Genomic DNA, 26962 nt, shown 5'->3' on the forward strand with positions numbered 1-26962 from the left:
CAATCTTGAGAGCCCCAGTCACCTTTGCTTAAAATAGAAAAGGCCAATGAAAATTGGCAAGTGGAATTTGCATGCCACTCTCTGTGTTGACGGTTCGGACCAACACATGCTTGCCCTGAATTAACGGCCGGAGCCTCCTCAGGGCCAGCGATACTGCCAGCAAATCTAAGCAGTTGATGTGCCAATGGAGTCGGGGCCCGTCAAGAGCCCCGACACTGCCTGCCCATTGCACACGGCACCCCAGCCCGAGTTCAAGGCATCTGTCATGACCACGATGAGCCTTGAGACCTGCTCTGGGGGAACACCTGCCCGTAGAAATGGCAGGTCCGACCAAGGGCTGAAAGTCTTACAGCACTGTGGCGTGATGGTCACACATCGGGTGCCGTGGCGCCATGTAAACCTCGGGACACGAGTCTGTAGCCAGTGCTGAAGCGGTCTCATATGCATCGACCCGAGGGGGAGAACTGCCGCAGAGGATGCCATATGCCCCAGGAGCCTCTGAAATTGTTTCACTGGTGCCGCTACCTTCTGCCTGAAGGTCAGCACTGACTGAGCACGTTCGGTCATAAGACATGCCCTGAGAGTGACCAAGTCCAACTCCATACCGAAAAAAGAGATGCTCTGCACAGAGGAGAGCTTGCTCTTTTCCCAGTTGACCTGAAGCCCGAGTCGGTCGAGGTGCTGAAGCACAAGATCCCTGTGTGCACACAATAGATCCCGCGAGTGAGCTAGAATTAGCCAGTCGTCGAGATAATTGAGAATGCGTATGACCTTGTCTCTTAGCGGGTCAAGGGCAGCCTCTGCAAACTTGGTAAAGACGCGAGGGGACAGGGACAGACCGAAGGGGAGGACCTTGTACTGGTATGCTCGTCCCTCGAAAGCAAACCGTAGAAAGGGTCTGTGTCGAGGAAGGATCGATACGTGAAAGTATGCATCCTTCAGGTCGATGGCCCCGAATCAATCCTGATGTCGTACTGACGCCAGGATGCGCTTCTGCATTAACATCCTGAACGGAAGCCTGTGTAAGGCCTTGTTCAGGGCACGCAGGTCCAAGATTGGGCACGACCCTCCCCCTCTCTTGGGCATGATAAAATAAGGGCTGTAGAAGCCCTTGCGTAACTCAGCAATGGGAATGGGCTCTATTGCTCCCTTCGCCAGAAGAGTGGCAACTTCCGCCTGAAGGACGGAGGCATCCTCGCCCTGCACCATAGTGGTGAGGACACCACTAAATCGGGTAGGGCCTCTGGTGAACTGGATCATGTAGCCAAGGCGAATTATCCTGATGAGCCACCGTGAGGGGCTGGAGAGCTCTAACCAGGCCTCCAGTCTCCGTGACAGCGGCACCAGGGGGACGACTGGACTTACCGTGCCCAGGCAGGGTGGTTCGCAGCAAGGCACAGCAGGCACCGCACCTGGAAGACAGCCCAGGGGGGACATGCTGCTCCGCAAGCCTGCAATGTTGGCCGGTGACTGGGTGTGGGCAAGCGGCCCCAGAGACCAGCACACTTACCTGTTCGCCGGCTGTCTCTCGACGGAGAACGAGGGAACGGGAAGTACTCGCGTTCGCCTGATTGACCGGAAAGACTTCCAGCGCCTGGCCGTTGCGAGTGTGCTGGCCCAGGGAATGAGGAAACTGCTCTTTACTCACCACACGCTGGCCCAGGGGCGATGGTGGGGCTGGAGAGATGTCCCGGGCCAGACCGGTCAGGAGCGGTCACCTCATCCCTGGGCGGGCCATGTCAGGACCGCCTCGAAGCCCGTCTGGGGTTCTTGGGGGTCGGCTGATGGGCAGGTGGAGCCGACTTCCTGAGGGAGGATCTTTTTCTCTGAGGCTGGCGTGCAGGCTCCGATGGTACAGGAGCCAGGGCCAGCACCGCTGGGGAACGGCTCTGGTGAGAAGCAGAAGGGGTGCGGTACCTCGGTGGCCTAAAGGCGGCTGGGTCGCGCCATGGCAGGATGTGTTTAATTGCCTCGTTCTGCTTTCTCACTGTCGAGAACTGATGGGTGAAATCCTCGACGGTGTCGCCAAAAAGCCCCTCTTGGGAGATGGGCGCATCAAGAAAGCGGACTTTATCGGTGTCACGCATCTCCGCAAGGTTGAGCCACAGGTGCCGCTCTTGGACCACAAGCGTGGACATCGTCCGCCCCAGGGTGCGTGTCGTGACCTTCGTCGCACGTAAGGCGAGGTTGATTGCAGTGCGCAGTTCCTGCATCAGCCCTGGGTCGGTCCTACCCTCGTGCAGGTCTTTTAGTGCCTTGGCCTGGTGGACCTGCAGGATGGCCATGGCGTGCAGGGCGGAAGCGACCTGACCCACGGCCTTGTAAGCCTTCATCATTAAAGAGTAAGAGAACTTACAGGCCTTGGAAGGGAGCCTTGGTCGGTCACACCAGGTGGCTGCGCCCTGCGGGCATAAATGCACCACTGTGGCACGCTCTACCTGGGGAAGCTCGACATATCCTTTAGCCGCTCCGCCGTCGAGGGTAGTCAGAGTGGACGGGCAGTAAAATGTGCCTTCCACGACTTCGTTAGCTCCTTGTGCACTTCCGGGAAGAAAGGCACCGGGAGCCCAGAAACCAATCATCCAGCCGCGAACGCTCAGGGCAGGGTGGAGGGTTCCACTTCAGCCCAATGTTCGCAGCCGCCCGGGCAAGCACGGCTGCCATCTCAGCGTCTGCCTCATCCTGTGCTCTACCACCCGTGGGCGGGAGCTCAGAAGATTCGTCCGCTTCCGATAGCAGAATCCCACCCTCCAATGCCGCAACCGAAAGCTCATCCTCGTCGCGAGCTGCAAACGACACATTAAACCCGCCCTGAAGCAGACCTCCTGCATCGCTCGACAGCTCGTCTGGACAGAACGAGCATGCTGGGGGATGGGATGTCCGTGGGGGCTGAGCCGGCAAAAACGCTCCCATGTCCACATCCAGATCGCCAGCAGTGCTTGCCGACCCGTCCGGCTGAGCGTCAGCCTAGGACGGACCGGGTTGGGGAGCAGCTGCGGTGGCTCCTTGCTTCATGAAGAAGGAAGTGAGCCGCGACCGTAACGTTCTCATGTGCATGTTCTCGCAATGAGAACATAACCCTTCCACGAAAGCCGCCTCAGCGTGCTGGCACCCCAGGCACTCGAGGCAGATTTCATGGGTATCCGGAGGAGAGAGATAACGGCCACATCCAGTAGCGCAAACGTGGAAGGACATCTTTAAAAAGATTTTTTAGGAGGAAATATACTCTTTCTAATATACTCTTTTAGCACCTGCAGACTCAGGCTGCCGAAGCGCCCAGGGGAAACAGCACTCAACCATGTGAGAGTGACCGCTGATATGCAGTGTAAGAATCCAGCGGCGTAGCAAAGGGTGAGAGGACGAACACACAAGCATTCGGCTCCGAAGAAAAAGTCTGAATGAGTGATGCACGCCATCTCCTTTTATACTCGTATGTCCGGGGCGGAGAGTGGCATGCAAATTCCACTTGCCAATTTTCATTGGCCTTTTCTATTTGAAGCAAAGGTGATTGGGGCTCTTAAGATCGAACCCCTAGTGTCACTACATTGACACAACGTCGAGTGAGTGACAGACAGGGAATGCTGGATTTCCATGAGGTTCGTGAATGACATCTTTTTAAACGAGATATCTGCATATATGCAAATGGTATATAATATAATTTTTTTTAAATATTTGCCTTGTATCATTAGAAAAGTTACAGGGAACTGTTTAGGAGAGACTGTTAGAGTACATGCTTCAGAGAAAGATTTATGAGCGCTCCACAGAACGCTGGATCTGCTGAGTTGTGTGAGGCTGGTTTATTACATCTGTTTAAACGAGATATGCATATATTTGCAGACAGTATATGATATTAGTTTTATTGATATTTGCCTTTTTCTCATTAGACAAGACAGTTAAAGTTACAGGGAACTGTTGAGGAGAGAGAGGGAGAATAAAACTTTAAAAATATGAGCTCAAACGCATCTGCCGCGGCTCAGATATGCGGACCGTTTAAATGAGACTGTGTTGCACACCGGTCTATTATTGTAGTCACATGATGGCACGTAACAACAAAACGAACCGTGACTGGTCGTTTACATGTCTCAGACGCTTCACATGCAAGCAGGTGATTTTCTGCACCTTCAAGGAAAATATCGGCCGATTTATCGGCCTCAGCTATATATCGGTCGACCACTACTCATGATGCAATGACATTGGGACTACAGGTGAATTGTCATATGTATCATAATTCAGTACAACCTCAGAAATGGTTCTTGTTGAATAAGAAGTTTCTCTTCTGTGCATGTCTACTCTTTAAGCCTCCATTCCAATGTTGCAAAATTATGTTTAGATAATAATAATAGCCTTGTGTTATATGTTATACTTTATATTCTAAATGAACATTGTTGAAATAGCCTATATTACATATACTGTGTGTATATATATATATATATATATATATATATATATATATATATATATATATATATTGTATATATTATGTAGAGAATGGTGGCATGTGCTCTGCAATGATGTTAGCCAATCATAATGGCGGGCGTGTCTTAAACCTGTAGTACACAGAAAGTAAGCTTTTCAGACAGAGGGCCAGAGACAGGGTGGAAAAGGGACATGTAATACTGTATTACGACTGTTTAGTGCAGAAAACAGTGCAAATCTGTTTATTTCAGTGGGGATAGTACATCTCTAAGGGCATAGAGGGTTTGCGAATGTGATGCTCCATCATGTTGAGAACATTTTAACTTGTGCTTCAACGCACTCTGACATAGGCATCCATTGACCAATGAGAATTTCAGAGAGGTGGGTCCACTTTCTCCAGGGTGTAGGCACCCAATATTTGCACAGTGAATTCCAAATGGTTTTCTTTCTTATTTCTATTTGCACACTAAATTGTGATTGGGCTTTTCTTTCTTGCATATATTTAGACATCTATAGCCATCGTTACACTACAAAGATGGTGTTGTGTTATTTATTGTCATGTTTTTTAAGATGCTAGCTCAATGTCATGACAACTACAAAGAGGCTCTGATATGGCATTTAATTTACAAAGAACCAACCCCAAAACCAATATTGTTCCCTTGCTGGCACTGCTTTTTCTACTTATTTTTGTCATCTCCTTCACCTTCTCATTCCATTGCATCTTTATTGTCCTCTCTTTTTATTGTGCTTTAACCTCGGTCGAGAGATAGCTTTTTTAAGTTTAACCAACTGATAGCCCTTAAATGGTAATGGCAGTGCAGTGCAGCATATGGTCTTTTACATGTCTGCACTCAAAATTGTTGTGGTCTTTCTTGTTCTGCTATTGTTCGAGGGTTTTAAAAGTAAAATATGGCAGCAAGTAACTTTTTATAGAAGTGATTTCACTCTCAGTTTATTTCTGTTCATCTGGGGTTTTTTTTTTTCTATTTATCACGCCTTACACTCCACTGATGTCTACTGCTGTGCCCTTGTTTGATTTTCAAAAGGAGAGTAATGTTTTCCTGAGTGCAGAGGAATGAAGAGGCTGCAGTCAACTCGACTACAGGCAGCACTTATTACAATCATGTATCTCAAGGAAGGGAAACAGCTATTTCACAATTAATTTGTCCCTCAGAGTTTTGACAGTGAAGCTGGCCGGGTGTTCTTCAGGCATTAACTTACACATAGAGCAATAACAGCCATGTCATCTCATTTAAGAGTGTGTGAAACACACTCCGCAATTTTATTTATTTATTTTTTTAAAGCGGCTTTCTCCTTTTATTTTGGCCTTTGGGTTTAGTAGCTGTCTCCTCTCATTCCTCATATATAGTAAAATCTTTATACAGTGTCTTTAAGCCTTTTTGATGATATTTCATATATCTTGATATTTATGTGTCTCAAATGACTTAATAAGGATCCATCATTTCTGAGATAACAGCCATTGTTGCCAAGTAGTTTCAAAATATTTTATTTAAAGCTAGTTTAAAGTGATCAAGGCATGTATTCCTACATTTAAGCTTTTAATTGCTATTTAAAGAATAATATTTAGTCATTTTCATTTATATTAATCAATATAACAATACACAGTAATAAAAAAAATACATTATTTAGTTAATTAAATAATATCTGTCTGAAAGGGATTGTTCACACAATAATAAAAAATTATTTCATCATTTACTACCCTCATGTTGTTCCATCCAAACCTATATGACTTATAACACATGCCGAATGTTAGCCTCAGTCACTGTTCACTTTCATTACATCTTTTTTCACATCATGATAATTGCTTTTATCACGGTGTACGGTATTATCATGGTATTGAAATACAATGCAAAAACGGGTTGAAAGATAAACAAACTTTATTGTTGTTCTCTTAATAATAAGTTTAATTACTTTTCTCAATACCAAACTGGCCTTTTCAATTAACAGATAACAAAGAACTTTGAAAAGAACCCTGAACATAAAATATTTTTTTTTAAATTGAACAAAATTCAACACCATAGTTGCCAGTTAGCCAGTTGCTAATATATAGCTAGGCGCTAGCTTGCAAAAAAACGCAAGTTCACTCACTGCATGGCAACGTATGATTGCATTGCGTTCCAACTTGAACTTAAAGGGTTTGTTCACCCAGAAATGAAAATTCTCTCATAATGTACTCAACCTGATGTTATCCCAGGTGTGTATGACTTTCTTTCTTCACCAGGACACATTTGAAGAAAAATAGAAAAATATATTAGCTCTGTATGTAGGTCCTTAAAAGTGGAAGGTGATCCAACTTTTGAAGCTCCAAAAAGAAAAGATAGTCAGCATAAACGTCATCCATATGACTCCAGCTGCGACACACCCAGAAGAGCAGCACTGTTTACAACTTTGTAGGAGGAACGCTGTACTGAAGCTTCATTGGTTTTAGTTTACATCTGTATTTGTATCTGTTTCTTTACTCACAATGGTGCATTTGTGTGCTTATCCTGGATGTCTCAACTGAGAGAAGAATGTGAGATTACGTCCGTAACATGGCAACATGAATACGTCACAAGAGACCATTTGGAATCCACCCTCTCTCGAAGCTTATCAGATGTGATGGTATATAGTTAAAAAGTACTTAAATATTGATCTTTTTCGCACCAAAAGCGATCGTATTGCTTTAGAAGATATTAATTTAACTGCTGGAGTCGTATGGATGACGTTTATGCTAAATGTATGATCACGATCCACTTGCATTTTAAGGACTAATGAGATAAGATTTTTTTATTCAAATGTGTTCTGCTGAAGATAGAATGTCATACACACCTGGGATATCATGAGGGTGAGTAAATGATGAGAGAATTTTCATTTTTGGGTGAACTATCCCTTTAATATTGAAATAATCATTGTGCCTCATTACCATTATTAATTATAGGACTTAGTGTTAGCTGATTACAACTGTATTTTAGTTGTTACTACAAGATGCAAACATTACTGTGTAACTAGCATAGTTTTAGCAAACTACTCTCTGGCCAATTGAAAGCAAGCTACATATTATCTGCAAATGGCAACAACAGTTCACTGTCTTTGTCATCTTAATTTTCACTTAGCTAGTTGTTTCTTAAAGTGTTGTCTCTTTGTTTTCAGAAACAGTTTGGAAAAACAAGCAGAGCTGTCAAAACGTACCTTTATCTTGTTGAATTGCATGGGATGATTGTCCCACAGATGAACGAACATATTGGATTGGTTTACATCAGAGTGCGCATGTGTCATTCATGCTGCATACACGCAGTGTTGTGAATCTTAATTCACTGATGAAAAATAAAACTACTGTACGATCAAAAATATGAACAATTTTGCTAAAAGGTTATCTAGAATTATTTACGGTATTTTGAAGTGCCCACGATAACAATATCATGCATGTTAATAACCGGGATACACTGTATTATCGAATACTGTCACATGCCTACGAAAGAAAGTCATAGGAGTCTGGACCAAATTGAAATTAAGTAAATGATGGCAGAATTTTCATTTTCGGGTGAACTATGCCTTTAACACTCTCATAATTGCGAATCAAGAGACAAGGAATGATCCGAAACTAGTGTAATGACACTGTCTTTAGAAAATCTAATGACCAAATAAAAAGCACATTAAAATCACCCAATATTCACAATGTTGCTTAATTTTAAATCTCCAGCAAAATCATGAATTTTCCACATATCGCTAATGTCTCAGATACAGCGTGTATCTCTTCACATGAATCTCCATCTCAGTGTTGATTTAATGCTTAATTTAATGCTCTCTATTATGCCTCCGCTCATCTGACTCATTCCAGTTGAATGCTAATTGTTGGTGCTTGTTAGCTGTGTTATTTGTGCATCATGAGCAGCCACTTGCATATGTTTCAGAACCTTCTGAAGTTTCACTTGATAATTGGTGTGTATTTCAGCAAGTGAGATATTTATTGAAGACTTCTGGGTTATTAAGACTTGTGAAATATCTATGATAAGGAAGGTCATATACTTTATGGTGTTTTGAAAAGGTGCAGTTAGAGGATAAAACATGCATAAACTGTCCCAAAGGTGTTATGCTTTCATTTTGCCTACATTAAAGCAAGCCATGAAGAATTTTTTTTTCTAACTGTACACATATTCTACTAACATTAGTGATGTCATTATCACGATAGCTCAACGTTAACCTGCCACACTTGAAGAAATCATGTTTTTAATCTTAGTCTTGTTATCTTGGCTGTGTTTTCTGGTAAAAAAAATCTAAACATCCTCAATTCAAGATAAATTAACCTAAAAAGCAAAATTGCATAAGATATTACAAAAAAAATATATATTAATTTTTTATTTTTTATTTGATCAACATGAAATCAAAATTGTTCCTATTTACTCTCTTAATAGGCCTAGATGTTCCTAGTCTAATTGTGAATGATTCACCAGTGCACGCTATTAAGAAATCATGTTTGTCTTTGTAATCTTTCAATACAAATCTTTTATGTTGTCAGACTTTTGTTTTTGGCTGATGTCACCTTGGTGCAAAAATAATGTTAACCATTGAACCAATGGTCAAAAAGCCATTGAGGTCTGGCTTCAGTCTGGTACGCCATTGAAATGCCCACTTTTGTCTTATTTAATATCCTGTTATGCCCGTATGCTTAGTGAATTAGTTGAATTTAGTTAAAGTTATGCTTGCACCAAATATTGCTTCTCAGGTAAATGTATCTTGTTTTAAGGATATTTAAGATATTTTTAATGGAAAACAAGACATCAGTGTTGAATGTATTGTAGTACATACTGAAAACATTGCATTACACAGACAAAACACTCTGTAACTTCAGGCACAGAATCTCTGAGCGAGCACAAATGCATTGTACGTTTTAAATTGATCTAGGAGCTGCTGCTGTCATGACTATTTGCACACCTCAGCAGCACAGAGAGAGACCCAGATGGCATTCCAGAGATGAAATGTCGAGTGGCACACCTGATCAGCCTCCACATGGGAAATAAAAGAGCAGTGGGGGAGCTGTTATAGTCTTTCAGCTTTTTTGGCTGCAGTTTTGAAATTTCGTAGAGTGTTATGTAATGTGGCTGATACCTCAATAAACTGTTGCATTCCTGTAAGATTTGAATTGAGGTTGTAATCGTTTAAAAAAAAGATGCACACTTTAATATATTATTTTTATTGGCAAACATGTTTGAGAATGTAACCTTCCCCTGCAATCTCAGCTTCCAAATTCAACCAGCTGTATCACAAAGAACTTTGCTCTTTTTCTGTCATGCACCTTATATGACAACAATAAAGAGTTTTCTCTAGGCATGCCTGATATACCACATTGTTTTACTGCCAGAGATATGTTGACTCGCTTGTTGACTCTGTAGGGGCATTACATGGGATTTATGTCCAGACTACCATCTCTAGAACTATTTCTGACAAGCTTATAGCACAAGGAAGAGTCTTCGTAACTCTAGAGAGGGTTTATTGTGTGTGCAGTTCGGTTTATAATAAAGAAGTCTACCACAAAATTTATATTCCTCTTATCAATGAAACGTTACTTGAAAGAGCCAATGAGAGTAGGATATGGGTCAACAGAGGCATGAGTCTGTGACAACAGTGATATCCTGTAGGTGGCTCTCGCTCACAGGCTTATAGTCATTAGAACTGGGTGTCTGCCCACTCAGGCTAGATGTCTGCTTTTCATTTGAGTGGAGGTTAATTTCTCCAAAGCACATGCTTGTCCAATGCCAGCCAAGCTTGGAATTGGATTTTCACACAGACTTTCATGATGCTATGTCCCCATGGGGCCAACTCTCAAGGAAACTTATCTGCATGACTGATAGTTCATACAGTACATGCTTCAGGAGCTGTCCAAAAATGGCAATATACTTCTACATATTAGGAATTGTAAGCACAGATTTCATTTTATGATGCTGATCAAATTTCACATCATTTCAACACCATATAGATAATGATTTAGATATCCTGAAATACACTCTGTGTTCAGAGAACGAGTGCTATCCCCGGTCGCATTGATCATAAGGACAGTAATTATGATACTAATGTTGTTTTAAGTCTGCCTCCTGTTCACCGTTACGGTCACTTTCATCCCATTAGATACCACTAATAGGTGCCATAGTCAAAATTCAATAAGCCAGGTAAGCAAGTGCACAGAACGTCCTTGATGACATCCGTTGGCAGAGAATGTGAGTGGTGTGGAGTGACATCAATTTGTACTCCCCACTCAAAGCATTTTGGAATAACTTTGCTCCAACTCTACTTTGGGTTTTCTATTACCTGACCCTTGCTCGGTTTACATTCACTGGTGAGGGAAACCTAACTCTGAGGGGCAAATTCACTAAACACTTTTGTGCATGGTATTTCAGTTCAAAAACCTGTAGTATTTACTAACCACCAGGAATCTAATTTAAGCTGGCACAATTAGCATTGAAATAGCACTGCATCTTGAGTATTTAAAGTAAGTCATTATAATTTCTTTCTGCGCAAAAACACCGCCATTCTATTTAAGGTAGGCTCGTTATAGATTACACTTCACCAATCTCTTTTCTATTTGCCCAGCTCAATTAACATCACATTATTACCGCCTGTGGAAAGCAAACGGTGAACTGAATTTAATAAAAAAAACAATTGTGTACATTCTTTTTAGTCATAATAGCGATAATTTATAAAATAATGATAACATGTTGGAGAAGAGTGTTTTAACCTGGCGTATATCCAGATGCAGGTGTAGTCATGCAGACTTTTGGCATGTTAAAGAGATGATTCTCATTCCTGCATCACAGTACTGGACTGATGCTGTACATGTCACAGAGAAACTCACAAAGGCAGAGAGATGAACTCAATCACAGGGTTTATTGAACAGACGAGACAATCCAGAAACAGTAGCGATGGTAACAGATGGTGAGTATGATCCAGACAGGGTTATGTAGCGAAGTATAGATGATAGGCAAACTCACAACAGTCCTTGGATCTTTGCAGGGAACGCAAACAAACACAGGAGAGTACAAACACAGGGGAGATAACGTGGGAATACCCACCCTACCCAAGTCCCAGACCCTCTCACTCTCCTCGAACCAGTGGCTCACAGCTGTAAGGTCTGAAGGATCTCCAGACCAGGGAAACAGAGGAGGTTGAAAACCGAGCACGCACTGGAACGGGATGAGTCTGGTGGCTGGTTGATGGAGAGAGTCCTGTGCGTACTCAACCCAGGGTAGGAAACGGTTCCAGCTGTTCTGGTGGTTGTGGTAGTAGGTCTGCAGGAAGTGGCCAATCTCTTGAATCTTCCGCTCCGTCTGCCCGTTAGACTGTGGATGATTACCAGAGGTTAAACTTACTGATACCCCCAGGAGGGAGAAGAAGGACCTCCATACCCGTGAGATGAACTGGGGACCGCGGTCAGACACTATGTCTTCTGGGAGGCTGTAGTTCCGAAAGATGTGATGGAATAATGCTTCCACAGTCTCCAGCGCCGTGGGGAGGCCCTTCACTGGAACCAGACAACAAGCTGGAGAATCTGTCAACAGCAACTAATACACAGGTGAAGGAATCTGAGGCGGGTAGGTCAGTTATAATATCCACCCCTAGGTGTGACCAGGTGCGCTGAGGAACGGGCAGAGGAAGGAGCTTACCAGATGGAAGATGGCACACTCCGGACAGCCTTGGATGTATCGCTGGACTTCCTGGGACATACGGGGCCACCACTAGCGATTTTTGAGAAGTGAGAGGGTTTGATGGTAGCCAGGATGACCAGAGCCCAGGGAGGAGTGGACAGAAGTGATGAGGGATGTATCTGCATCCCTCGGGACATCCAGGTGGAGCAGGTTCTTCCCGGGTGGCCTCCTCTATTTGGTCATCCAGGGCCCACTGGATGGGACTGACGATTAGCACTGGTGGTAGAATGGACTCCAGTGTTCCATAAGGAGGTTCCGCAGCATACAGTCGTGATAAAGCATCTGCTTTGGTGTTCTTGGACCCTGGACGATAAGATACAGAGAAGTAAAACCGAGTAAAGAACAAGGCCTGGTGGGGGTTCAACCGTTTTGCCTCTCTCAGGTATTCAAGGTTGCGATGATCCGTAATGACCAGAAAAGGATGACGTGATCCCTCCAGCCAGTGGCGCCACTTCTCCAGTGCCAGCTTGATAGTGAGCTGCTTCCGGCTGCCAATGTCATCATTTTGCTCTGCATTAGCTTCCGTGAGTAGAAGGCGCATGGGTGAAGCTTGGGTGGATCCCCCTGCCGCTGGGACAATACTGCTCCAACGCTGGAGGTGGACACATCAACTTCCACAATGAACGGTCTTTCTGGATCAGGGTGGACTAATATGGGAGCTGATGTGAATGGAGGAATAAGAAGTGGAGCTAGCGTTCGGAGTTCCAGATGGGGATACGACTCGACGAAGTTCGTTCACCAGCTCCTCTAATATTGTTCTCGTCGGTGTTGGTGGAAAATTGGAAGCCCCCGCTGAGTCCATTAGGTTGGTCTGTCTTCTGTCATGGAGAAACTCACAAAGGCAGAGCGATGAATTCAATCGCAGGGTTTATTGAACAGATGAAGTGAGTCAGCAATGTAAACAACAGGAGAGACAGTCCAGAAAGAGTAGCGATGCTAACAGATGGTGAGTATGATCCAGACAGGGTTATGTAGCAATGTATAGATGATAGGTAAACTCACAACAATCCTTGGATCTTTGCAGGAAACATAAACAAACACAGGAGAGTCCAAACACAGGGGAGATAACGTGGGAATACACAACACCAAACTCTGAAGAGGAGAACACTAAACACAGTAAGTATAAATAGGTAAGTATCGACAAACTAGGGAGTCTGTGGTCACAGGTAGAACATAGACAAGAACAGACAATGATTGTGAGTGAGAGCAGGGTTTAAATGCAGTCCTTGATTAGAATGCTGATGATGTGCAGGTGCATGTAATTAGAACTCAGGGGAGAGTGATCACATGGATCCGTGACAGTACAGTCCTGGCAGAGTGAGCAGATCACCCAGCTTTCAGAGTAATAACACATTTTATGGAGATACAAAAGTAATATTAGCATAATATACTGTAATCTGAGAAGGCAACAACAATGAATTTACTTTCAGATCAGGTTGATGCAAGCAGTTCCCTATCTGTCACTCACGCGACATTGTGTCGATGTAGTGACACTAGGGGTCACTCTTGGGAGCCCCAATCACCTCTGCTTTTTTGAAAAAAGGCCAATTTACATGCCACTCCCTGAAAAGGAGCTGGTATGCAACCACTCATTCAGATTTTCTCTTCGGAGCCGAGCTGTTGTATTCAGTGCACTGAATTCAATTCCCTCCAAAGACGCACCTCAAAACTGCTGGATTTATGGCGCATTTCAGCGGCTTCTCCCCCTCTGCACCTGTGGAGTGACAAGAACGCCCCTGGGCGCTTCGGCAGAGCGAAAATAAGAGAGTATATTCTAACAGTGTATATTATCATTCACAAAAAGAGCGGCACACACGGAATGTCTTTTTAAAGATGTCTTTCCGTTTGTTTGTTATTCCAGGTTGCGGTCATTATCTCTCTGCCCCTGACGGCCATGATCGCTGTCTTACATATCTGGGCACTACCCACGCGGAGACATCGTTCATGGATGAGTCATGTACTCATTGCTAGAACATGACCATGGCAATGTTGCAGTCGCGGCTTGCTTTCGTAAGAAAGCAAGCCATCCCAGTGGCTCCCCGCACCGGTCCTTCTACCTACGGGTTTGAGGCTGCGTCGGTTAGCACTGGGGGCGATTTGGGGGCATCAGTGGGACCACCTCCGCTGGGTATCCCCCCACGGACCTCCCATTTCCCAGCACGCTCGCTTGCCCCGATCGGGCTCTCGCACGAGACCGCCGGCTCGTCTCAGCGTGAGTTCGACTTCTCGTTCGGAACTTGAGAAGACGATGAGTTATCCAGCGCAGCATCAGAGAGTGGACTTGTCCAGTCTGATGCAGCACGACTTGATCAGCAGGTTCCTGAGAGGCGCTAGGAGGTTGAATCCCTCCAGACCACACCTCGTCCCCTCGTGGGACCTCTCTGTAGTCCTTCAGGGTCTACAGGGAGCTCCCTTTGAGCCCTTGGAGTCAGCTGAGCTTAAGGCACTCTCTTTGAAGACTTCCCTCCTTACTACACTCACTTCCATAAAAAGAATAGGGGACCTGCAGGCGTTCTCTGTCAGCGAATCATGCCTGGAGTTCGGTCTGGGTTACTTTCACATGATCCTGAGACCCTAACCGGGCTATGTGCCCAAGGTTCCCACAACCCCTTTTAGGGATCAGGTGGTGAACCTGCAAGTGTTGGCGTTGCTGTGTCCGGTGCTGGCTTTACGCATCTATTTGGATCATACGCAGAGCCTTAGAAGCTCCGAGCAGCTCTTTGTCTGCTTTGGTGGACAGCAGAAAGGAAGCGCTGTCTCCAAACAGAGGATCACCCACTGGGTCATTGACGCCATTGTGATGGCATATCAGGCTTAGGACGTGCCACCCCCTGCAGGGTTACGAGCCCACTCTACCAGGAGTGTGGCAGCCTCCTGGGCCCTGGCCAGTGGTGCCTCTTTGGCAGACATCTGCAGAGCAGTGGGCTGGGCAGCACCCAACACCTTTGCGAGGTTCTACAATCTCTGGGTTGAGCCGGTCTCATCCCGTGTATTGGCAGGCACGAGCAGGTAAGTTCCAGGAAAGCTGGCCGGGTGTACTGCTTGCGTATAGCGCCTTTCCCCTCCCTTGAGGTGAAGACGTGCGCTCTTGACTCCCAGTCGTGTTCACAGACTGTGATCCCTGGATGACTTTCCTCCTTAACCCTCTGGCAGTTGAGTTTGCAGAGAAACTCACTGCCAGCCCAGTACATGCGCTAATGAGATCCTGCACTAAGGTAGGTGCTCCACATGTGCTGGTTCCCCCAAGGCGACCCCATGTGATATCTTCCGCAAAATCGTTTCCCTGTTGGTAAACTGCATCTTCCTTGGGCAGAGACCCCTCTGCCCCCGATCGCCATGCTCTGTAGAAACTCCTCCCCCTTCAGTTAGGACCTACCATGGGACATCTCCACATGACATACTTCCGACAAGACTCGGTAAGACCATGTGACGTATTCCACTCGAAATACCCCCTCTTTTTGGCCAGGGTGTGGTCTCCGCTGTGTATTCCCCTATGACACCCCCCCCGACGTAGACACTTATGGCTCCCAGTCGGTTAACAAATTCCACTCTTTTTGGGGAGAAAAGAGAGGGAAAGAAGCCTCGGCTGGGCTAGCCTGTCCCTATTGTTGGGCAGTCGACTTGTTCCTGAAGGACCATTTGATGCTCATAAGAGCATTGGGGGAGGTTACGTGATGGCCTGGTGCGCTGGCTACAAGGCACACCACCCATCACACACCGCCATTTCATGTAACACAGTTCAGATAGTTGTGGCGTTTTGTATAGGGACCCCTAGTGTCACTACATCGACACAATGTCGAGCGAGTGATAGATAGGGAATGTCATGGTTACTTTCGTAACCTCTATTCCCTGATGGAGGAAATGAGACATTGTGTCCCTCTTGCCACAATGCTGAACTACCCGCTGAAATGGCCGGGACCTGGTCTCGGCTCCTCAGCACAAAACCTGAATGAGTGGTTGCATACCAGCTCATTTTATACCCGTATGTCCGGAGGAGTGGCATGCAAATTCCACTCGCCAATTCTCATTGGTGTTTGGGGTGTTTGGGGCTCCCAAGAGTGACCCCTAGTGTCACTACATCGACACAACGTCTCGTTTCCTCCATCAGGGAACGGAGGTTACAAAAGTAACCATGACATTTTGAATAAAGACACAGAAATCTGAACTCTGCGGCATCTATCCATCCATCCCTCCTTCCATCCATCCATCCATCCATCTATTTTATCTTATGTAGGTTTGCGGGGTGAACTTTGCTGCATGAACTAATTTCAAAATGCACATATATACACACACACACACACACACACATACACTACGGGTCAAAACTTTTGAAACACTTGCCTGAAATGTTTCTCATGATCTTAAAAATCTTTTGATCTGAAGGCGTATGCTTAAATGTTTGAAATTAGTTTTATAGACAAAAATACCACCATATTAATTTATTTCATTATAAAACTAAAATTAAATAATAAAAAAAAAGTTTTAGAAATGTATGACTTGGACCAAATAATAAAGAAAAGCAGCCAATAAGTGTCCAGCATAGATGGGAACTCCTTCAATACAGTTTTAAAAGCATCCCAGGGTGATACCTCAAGAAGTTGGTTGAGAAAATGTCAAGAGTACATTTCTGCAAATTCTAGGCAAATGGGTCTACATTGAAGATGCTAAAATATAACACAGTTTTGATATATTTTGGATTTTGTTTAGTCACAACATAATTCTGCGCTCACACACACTTGTGGAGGAATATAAACACTCACCAGAATAAACGAGGAAAACTCCTGTGGCGAGTAGAAAGGCTTACAGTTGATAAAGAGCGATTCCAAATTAGGACAGCACATCTTCTTTAACGTTGTTACATCTGTACACCAACTTTCATTTATGTAAAAGCATGTTCCACCGCCTCTTGTTTTCCCTGTTAACTCTGCAATGCGATCCACTCTGAACAGCTGAAAGCCCGGCAGATGTAACATGCTGTCCGGAATGGCTTCACTCAGCCATGTTGATGTGAAGCACAAGGCAGCATAGTTTGGAAAGTTTCTAAACGGGAAAATTTAGAATAAAATTCTTCTTAACTGCTATTTTCTTAATATTTTCTAACTAAAGGAAAAATTAGGAATATTTTGTATTCCTGAAAAGATTTCTTAAGAATGTTATGATGTTTTTCTTGAATTGTGGGATATCATAGACAGCGAGGGAGATATATACATATATATTTCTACTTCTGCTTTTGCTTCTGTTTTATTCTAAATTATGCTTGACCCTTGGCATTGTATAATTACTGCAAAGTTTTTAGTTTGTGTATGATAAATTGCTTGTGATGTTCCTCATCTGAAAGTCACTTTGGATGATGATTAAATGTACATGTAAATCTATGCTGCCTTCAGAAATAATGAATGCACAGACTAGATGAAGGCATGTCATTAGACCCAATTCAAATGTGCCTTGAGACTGCCATATACTGCCTGCGAATGCTGCCTTTGTAGGTTTCAGGCACAAGGCTTTATCTTTTTCATACTCAGGTGCAATAAGGCCCAGACACTCACCTGGAGGGGCAGAGGTCACATTGCACTTCCTCTGACGTACAACAGTGTTTAGCACTCTTTGCCAGCTGTAAACATGCTGTGGTGACCACATGGTAGGAATGGCAGATTTTCATGGCCAGAAGCATGATATAAACAGGAACCTCAGCACACACAGACTGAAGCATTGACACATCTGGGTCAAGGGACCCATTTGATCTAAAGGATTGTTGGTACTGTGGCTTTTTCCTCATTCCTGTCTCTCTCTCTCTTTGACTTACCTGACCTATCCAACCACATATCCTTGCTAGAAAGGCACAAAATGTTCACACGCCTTGACCAGTCTGTCAATGTGCACTAGATGGCAAAGTGTGAGGGTTAGAACTTGATGGGAAGCGAAGGGTGGAAGGTTGTGTGAGGGGTACAGACTTTTAGAGTGCCCATACACAGTACTTACATTTACTCAGCTCTTCAACAAGTCAAGCATTTTTCTATCAAATGCAATTAATTTGAAACTGGTTTAGAGCTTTAGAGCTATTAGATGGAATTTTTTTTTTATAAATTTCATTAATAACAATATTAATATCATTAGTATCACAGTAGTACTGGATGTGTGATTAACAGATTATATATTACAGCAATGTACTTTCAAAGAGACATGTTTTCATGAATCTTTGAGTCATATACAGATTCAAATATCGATGGAGTATAGGCATAGTCAAATTAGCCTTATTTACATTTTTATTTCATGTTCCAAGTCTGATTGCGCATGATTCATCAGTCCACATTATATAAAAAATAATGTTTGTCTTTGTAATGTTTCATCAAAAAGTAATAAATTCCTCCGCCTCTGCAGCAACTATTTTTTTTTTAGTTGACGTCACCTAAGCTGAAAATAATGTTAAATGATATTGATCGTCTGATGTTTGTTATTGAAATATGAATGAAGGACTTTGTGAAGTGTTACGCAGTAGTTTCTCTCTGTGTCTATATTGTGCAGTTTTACTTTTTTCATATAAACTCACATTTTTAAATGGTGACACTTTTGTGAGGCCCATCTGAGTCACTCAGTTACTACTACAGGCCAAGGCCTACTTTTCACCTTAGAATCAGCTTTATTATTTCAGGGAGCAGGGAGCGCCTGCAGGTCCCCCACACTCTTGATGGAAGTGAGCACCACCAGGAGGGCCATCTTCAGAGACAGAGTGCTGAGCTCGGCCTGCTGCAGGGGCTCAAATGGGGCTCTCTGTAGGGTAGGTAGGACCACAGAGAGATCCCAAGAGGGGATCAGGTGCGGTCTAGGAGGATTCAATCTCCTTGCACCTTTGAGGAACCTGTTGATCAGGTCGCGCTGTCATGAGGGATTGCCGTCCAGTGTATCGTGGTCTGCTATGGCAGAGACTTCAAGGTCTGCTGACTCCAAAGGAGGAGGCGGCGGGCAAATTGCGACATGCGACACGAGCATACGCCGTCTTGGCGGTTTATGTACGCTACGGTCGCTGTGTTGTCGGTTCGGACCAACACATGCTTGCCCTAAATTAACGGCCGGAGCCTCCTCAGGGGCAGCGATACTGCCAGCAACTCTAAGCAGTTGATGTGCTAATGGAGACACTGCCTGCCTATTGCACACGGTGCCCCAGCCCGAGTTCGAGGCGTCTGTCGTGACCACGACGTGCCTTGAGATCTGCTCTAGGGGAACACCTGCCCATAGAAATGCCAGGTCTGACCAAGGGCTGAAAGTCTGACAGCACAGTGGCATGATGGTCACACACCGGGTGCCATGGCGCCATGCCCACCTCGGGACTCGAGTCTGTAGCCAGTGCTGAAGCGGTCTCATATGCATCAACCTGTGGGGGAAAACCACTGCCGAGGATGCCATATGCCCCAGGAGCCTCTGAAATTGTTTCACTGGTGCCGCTACCTTCTGCATGAAGGTCAGCACTGACTGAGCACGTATGGTCGTAAGACATGCCCTGAGAGCAACCGAGTCCAACTCCATACCAAGAAAAGAGATGCTCTGCACGGGGAGAGCTTGCTGTTCTCCCAGTTGACCTGAAGCCAGAGTTGGTCGAGGTGCTCAAGCACAAGATCCCTGTGTGCACACAATAGATCTTGCGAGTCAGCTAGGATTAGCTAGTCGTCGAGATAATTGAGAATGTGTATGCCCTTGTCCCTTAGCGGGGTCAGGGTAGCCTCTGCGACCTTGGTAAAGATGCGAGGGGACAGGGACAGACCGAAGGGGAGGACCTTGTACTGGTATGCTCGTCCCTCGAAAGCAAACCTGAAGAAAGCGTCTGTGTCGAGGAAGGATCGATACATGAAAGTACGCGTCCTTCAGGTCGATGGTCACGAACCAATCCTGATGTCATACTGACGCCAGGATGCGCTTCTGCATTAACATCCTGAACAGAAGCCTGTGTAAGGCCTTGTTCAGGGCACGCAGGTCCAAGATTGGGCGTGACCCTCCCCCTCTCTTGGGCACGATAAAATAAGGGCTGTAGAAGCCCTTGCGTAACTCGGCTACGGGGACGGGCTCTATTGCTCCCTTTGCCAGTAGGGTGGCAACTTCCTCCCGAAGGACAGAGGCACCCTCGCCCTGCACCGTAGTGGAGAGGACACCACTGAACCTGGGCAGGCGTCTGCTGAACTGGATAGCGTAGCCGAGGCGAATCGTCCTGATGAACCACCGTGAGGGGCTGGAGAGCTCTAACCAGGCCTCCAGTCACCGTGACAGCAGCACCAGTGGGACAACTGGACTTACCGTGCCCAGGCAGGGTGGTTTGCGGCAAGGCAGAGCAGGTGTCCCACCTGAAAGACAGCGCAGGGGGGACATGCTGCTCCGCAAGCCCGCAACGGTGGCCAGTGACTGGGGCAGGTGAGCAACTACAGAGACCAGCACACTTACCTGTTCGCCGGCTGTCTCTCGACGGAGAATGAGGGAACGGGAAGTACTCGCATTCGCCTGATTGACCGGAAAGACTTCCAGCGCCTGGCCATTGCGAGTGCGCCTGACATGGCCCACCCAGGGATGAGGCTACCGCTCCTGACTGGTCTGGCCCGGGACATCTCTCCAGCCCCACCATCACCCCTGGGCCAGAGTGTGGTGAGTATTACATCGACGAGTGCCCTCTGGGCCTCGGCACCCATATGGTTAATAAAAGAGCAGTTTCCTCATTCCCTGGGCGGGCCATGTCAGGACCGCCTCAAAGCCCGTCTGGGGTTCTTGGGGGCCGACTGACGGGCAGGTGGATCCGACTTCCCGCAGGAGGATCTTTTTCTCTGAGGCCGGCTTGCGGGCTCCAATGGTACAGGAACCGGGGCCGGCACAGCAGGGGAACGGCTCTGGCGAGAAGCAGACGGGGTGCGGGACCTCGGTGGCCTGAAGGCGGCCAGGTCACACCGTGGCAGGATGTGTTTAATTGCCTCGGTCTGCTTTCTCACCATCAAGAACTGATGGGCGAAATCCTCGACGGTGTCGCCAAAAAGCCCCCCCTGGGAGAAAGCAGACTTTCTCGGCGTTATGCATCTCTGCAAGGTTGAGCCACAGGTGCCGCTCTTGGACCACAAGCATCATCCGCCCCAGGGCATGCCACGACCTTTGTCGCACGTAAGGCAGGGTCGGTCGCAGTGTGCAGTTCCTGCATCAGCCCTGGGTCAGTCCTACCTTCGTACAGGTCTTTTAGCGCCTTGGCCTGGTGGACCTGCAGGATAGCCATGGCGTGCAGGGTGGAAGCGGCCTGACCCATGGCCTTGTAAGCCTTCATCATTAAAGAGTAAGAGAACTTACAGGCCTTGGAAGGGAGCCTTGGTCAGTCGCACCAGGTGGCTGCGCCCTGCGGGCACAAATGCACCGCTATGGCTCACTCTACCTGGAGAAGCTCGACATATCCCTTAGCCGCTCCGCCGTTGAGGGTAGTCATAGTGGACGAGCCCGCGAAGTGTGTATGGGCAGTAAAAGGTGCCTTCCACGACTTCGTTAGCTCCTCGTGCACTTCCAGGAAGAAAGGCACCGGGAGCCCAGAAACCAATCATCCAGCTGCGAACGCTCAGGGCAGGGTGAAGGGTTCCACTTCAGCCCGATGTTCACAGCCGCCCGGGCAAGCATGGCTGCCATCTCAGTGTCCGCCTCATCCTGTGCACTACCACCCGTGGGCGGGAGCTCAGAAGATTCATCCACTTCCGATAGCAGAAGCCCATCCTCCGATGTCGCGACCAAAAGCTCATTCTCATCGCGAGCCGCGATCGACACATTAAACCCGACCTGAGGCAGACCGCCTGCATCGCTTGACAGCTCAACTGGACAGAACGAGCATGCTGGGGAATGGGAGGTCCGCAGGGGCTGAGCCACCGGAAATGCTCCCATGTCCACATCCAGATCACCCGCGGTGCTTGCCCACCCATCCGGTTGAGCATCAGCCCAGGACGGACCAGGTTGGGGAGCAGCCGTGGTGGCTCCTTGCTTCATGAAGAAGGAAGTGAGCCGCGACCGCAATGTTCTCATTCGCATGTTCTCGCAATGAGAACATAACCCTTCCACGAAAGCCACCTCGGCGTGCTGGCACCTCAGACACTCGAGGAAGATTTCATGGGTATCCAGAGGAGAGAGATAACGGCCACATCCAGTAGCACAAACGCGGAAGGACATCTTTAAAAAGACGGCAAGCATTTGCGCAAGCTCTTTTAGAAGGAAATATACTCTTTCTAATATACTCTTTTAGCACCTGCAGACTCAGGCTGCCGAAGCGCCCAGGGGAAACACAGCACTCAACCGTGTGAGGGTGACCGCTGATATGCGGCATAAGAATCCAGCAGCGTAGCAAAGAGTGAGAGGATGAACACACATGCATTCGGCCCTGAAGAAAAAATCTGAATGAGTGATGCATGCCATCTCCTTTTATTCCCGTATGTCCGGGGCGGAGAGTGGCATGCAAATTCCACTCGCCAATTTTCATTGGCCTTTTCTATTTTAAGCAAAGGTGATTGGGGCTCTCAAGATCGAACCCCTAGTGTCACTACATCGACACAACATCGAGTGAGTGACAGACAGGGAACTTTAAGTTATCTAGACCGACAAATCAGGAAGGTTAAGAAGGTCTAGCAGGTTGACAGAATCTCTTATTCCTGTATATTCCAGATGCTTGATAGGTTGACATTTTGTCAGCCAGGGGCACTGATAGGTCATCTTCCTTCAGGATTTTTGAGGTGCCTTGTTGTCCATCACATGCACACTGTATTAAAGTTATAGTTTCCCCCCCTCAAAAAAATCATAGAAGAAAAACGTCAGCAGTGTGTTTAGCATGGTTATGTACTAATATTTTTCTGCAACATATTAAGCGTGGTTATGTACAATTATTTTGGAGGACACATGAGCAGCTTTTACTGTGTTGATGTACAAATAAAAATTTGCAACATAATATTACCATAACTGTTGCTCCCCTTTTCTAATAGGTACTATGCCATTTGTTGCCAGCCACTGGTCTACAGGAATAAGATGACACCGCTGAGAGTGGCTCTAATGATCGGAGGATGCTGGATAATTCCAACTGTTATTTCCTTCTTACCAATAATGCAAGGCTGGAACAGTATTGGAATAAATGATTTGGTGAGTCATTTCCATTAGATGTTACAGATTGTTTGTGCTGATAAGGCTTCTGAATTAAATCTGAATTTGGTTCTTTTAATAATGATGTTTCTTTGATTCTCTGACACCTTGTTTACAATCAGAGCAAAACCACAAGAAAGCGTGGATTTTTAAAATGCTCTATAAAAAGTGCAGGGAGGGATTATTAGCAATCCCAGCAAATTTGAGATGCATGTGTTTGCACATCATAAAAGCCAAATCTTTTTGAAGCATTTTATATTTTTTTCTCCACTCTCTATGCAGTTTGAAAAAGGCAATTATGCATCCATTCACAGAAAACCAAACCACTGTCCATGTATCGAGGAAATCAATTGCAGTACGAAGGGGCTCTCATAAAGACCCTTTTTGAGGGGTGGGATGATTGAGTAGAAAATTAAATGCCAGAGTTTCAGTTAGGGAACTTAATCCATTACTTTCCTGTAATCAAACAAAAATGGCCCAGGGTGAAGATAGATGCACCATAATTAAAGTCATGGTGGAAAAAAGGAAATGGTATTGGAATGTCTGGAAAGACTTTCTCTCCGGTTTTGACATGCACATGTAATTCAAATAAAATAGTTTCTTGAGATAAGGGACAAAACATGTTTTAAATACAAAAGTCACCTTTATGTTAAAAATCAAGAAATTAAAAAGAATAAAATTACTGGAAAAGTTCAGTCTAAAGGAAATGTGTATACTCCGCCATTTATTACTCATATTTTTTAATACTTTCATTCGATTGTTTTTAAATGCATGCTCTATACTTGGAAGCACATATGTCCTCAGCAAGATGTCACAATGTTAAACTGTCAAACAAAGTGTTTAAAAATGCTACAAATTCATAAATATAAATATCAAATGAAAGGTAGGCATCTGTAAGATATCAAACAATACATAAAGTAAACTTTAAATAATATTTTCCATAAAAAAACTGCCTATCAAAGTTGTCCTCACTTTACATCAATGTTTTTACAATCTTGAATAAATCAGAAAACGTCATGATCAGCTATAACGCTGAGGACCACTTTCCCACTTCCTGCTCATGGTGGATGCAACAGTAGGACACATGGTCTGAGAAGTTTGATATTTTTTATATTTTAAACAAACTATGTTTAAGTATCTGCGGTCACAGCTTCAACATTATTGCAGGCCTCCCTGCATGTGCAATTAGACCCCTGCAAATGATCCAGAATGCAGCAGTACATCTGGTGTTTAATGAACCAAAGAGAGCGCATGTTATACCACTCCTTGTCTCTCTTCACTGGCTGCCATTTGATGCATGTATCCAATTTAAGGCTCTGATGCTGGCATACAGAACAGTCAATGGGTCTGCTCCAGCATACCTAAAATAATTTCTGCAGATCTACGTTCCCACCAGAAGCCTGCGGTCGGCTAATGAGCGGCGCCTTGTTGTACCAACACAAGGAGGCACCAAAACACTTTCCCGGACTTTTGGTTTCACTGTACCACATTGGTGGAATGACCTTCCCAACTTTTGATGTAGTGACACTAGGGGTTCGATCTTGAGAGCCCCAATCACCTTTGCTTAAAATAGAAAAGGCCAATGAGAACTGGCAAGTGGAATTTGCATGCCACTCTCCGCCCCCGGACATACAGGTATAAAAGGAGATGGCGTGCACCACTCATTCAGATTATTGCTGAGGAGCCGATAGAGAGTCCCGGCCATGTCAGCAGCCGGTTCAGCGCCACGGCAGGAGGGACACAACGTCTCGTTCCCTCCATCAGGGAACAGAGGTTACATCAGTAACCAAGATGTTCCCTGTCTGTCACTCACTTGACATTGTGTCAATGTAGTGACACTAGGGGTTCCTATAGGAAATGCTCCAGGTGCTGAACCGTGTCACGAGGCATGGAAGAGTGGACACGGGCAAGCTGCTGCGTGCCTCGCAGTGAGCACTCAACCACGTCGTGACCTTCCAGCGAGTTAGGTAAGGCATCTCCCTAGTCCCGTTAAGGGGGGAGGAGGCACTTACCCAAGTAGGCTACTGGCGGTGCCTTTCCTGGTTTGCTGTTAAGCAATTTCCCACCGAGCACTTTCTAGAATAGTGCTGGGAAGTGCTCTTCCCTCTCCAGGAAGTAGAGCACTATGGAGACCACATCCTACCAGAGGGAGGTTAACATGTGGAGAATACCTCACATGGACTTACCAACGGGGAAGATCACATATGGAATGATACCACCTGAGGACCCTATCTACAGAGAGGGTACGCAACCACAGTGGCCGAGGCAGAGAAAGCTCTGGCGAGGGGAAACACAGGGTTCACCTAAGGGGAAACCGAACAGTGGAAACTCTTCATACGGGATTACCAAGGGGGAATCACCACACATGGAGCACTGAGCCCGAGCACACGGGCTCACCTGAAAAGGGGCATAAAACGAGTACTGGGCCTGGTCGTTACTCCTCCGCCGAGTTCGTCACTGGACAGTGCTTAAGAATTAAAGAGGCGTCCGGGGTTCACCAGATATGGGGAACTGTTGTGGACAAAAAGGCGCACATTATCACCTTTGAAAAAGGGGAAAGGCACAATGCAAGCGGTACACACAACCGGCCGCCCTGTCTACCTGCTGTTACCGCATAAAACTCGGGTCGAAACCGGGTCTATGCGTAGGTTTTAAAACCTCGCAAAGGTATTGGGTGTAGCCCAACCCGCAGCTCTGCATATGCCTGCTAGAGAGGTCCCACTTGCCAGTGCCAAGGAGGATGCAACACCTCTAGTGGAGTGCGCCCGGACTCCCAAGGGACACGGCAAGTCCTGAGATTGGTATGCAAGAGAAATGGCATCCACAATCCAATGGGCTAGCCTCTGCTTGGAGACAGCTTTCCCCTTCTGCTGTCCTCCAAAACAGATAAAGAGCTGCTCTGAGCATCTAAAGCTCTGCGTGTGGTCCAGATAGATTCACAGGGCGCAAACTGGACACAGCAACGACAAGGCCGGGTCTTCCTTCTCTGAAGGGAGCGCTTGCAGGTTCACCACCTAGTCCCGAAAAGGAGTGGTGGGAACTTTGGGCACGTAACCGGGCCGGGGTCACAAGATCACATGAGAGTGTGCCGGCCCAAACTCCAGGCATTTGCTGGTAACAGAGAGCACCTGCAGGTCCCCCACCCTCTTAATAGAAGTGAGCACCACCAGGAGGGCCGTCTTCAGAGACAAAGTACTGAGCTCGGCCTGCTCCAGGGGCTCAAAGGGGGCTCTCTGTAGGGCAGGTAGGACCACAGAGAGATCCTAAGAGGGAATCAGGCGCGGTCTAGGAGGATTCAATCTCCTCGCGCCCTTGAGGAACCTGTTGATAAGGTCGTGCTGTCATGAGGGCCTCCTGTCCTGTGTGTCATGGTAAGCTGCTATGGCAGCCACGTACACTTTCAGGGTAGAGGGAGACAGCCGTCTCACCGTCTCTCCAGCCTTTCCTGAAGAAAAGACAGCACAGACACGACAGCGCATCTCTGGGTCTTCCTGACGGGAAGAACACCAGTTCGTGAAGAGACGCCACTTCAAGGCATACAGCATGAGTGATCGTGCTTACCATCATTGGCGGAAGACGCGCTAGGTCTTCCGTGTCCCGTCTAGGAGCCAGACGTGGAGATTCCAGAGTTCTGGCTGCAGGTGCTGGAGCGTGCCCTGCCCCCGAGTGAGAAGGTCCTGCCTCAGGGGAATGCACCAGGGAGGTGCTACTACCAGGAGCATCAG

At 46.2% G+C, this 26962-nt stretch overlaps 1 protein-coding gene across 1 annotated transcript in view; it reads left to right on the forward strand.

Annotated features, from left to right (window-relative positions):
* Nucleotides 1–26962, forward strand: part of LOC127417998 (5-hydroxytryptamine receptor 4-like) — a 151873-nt gene that overhangs the window by 78208 nt on the left and 46703 nt on the right. The window contains exon 5 of the mRNA XM_051658303.1: nucleotides 23084–23237. Within this exon, the coding sequence (XP_051514263.1) occupies nucleotides 23084–23237 (154 nt within the window). The remainder of the gene's footprint in view (nucleotides 1–23083; nucleotides 23238–26962) is intronic.

Source organism: Myxocyprinus asiaticus, chromosome 27, assembly GCF_019703515.2.
Source record: "Myxocyprinus asiaticus isolate MX2 ecotype Aquarium Trade chromosome 27, UBuf_Myxa_2, whole genome shotgun sequence".
Classification (NCBI taxonomy): Eukaryota; Metazoa; Chordata; class Actinopteri; order Cypriniformes; family Catostomidae; genus Myxocyprinus; species Myxocyprinus asiaticus.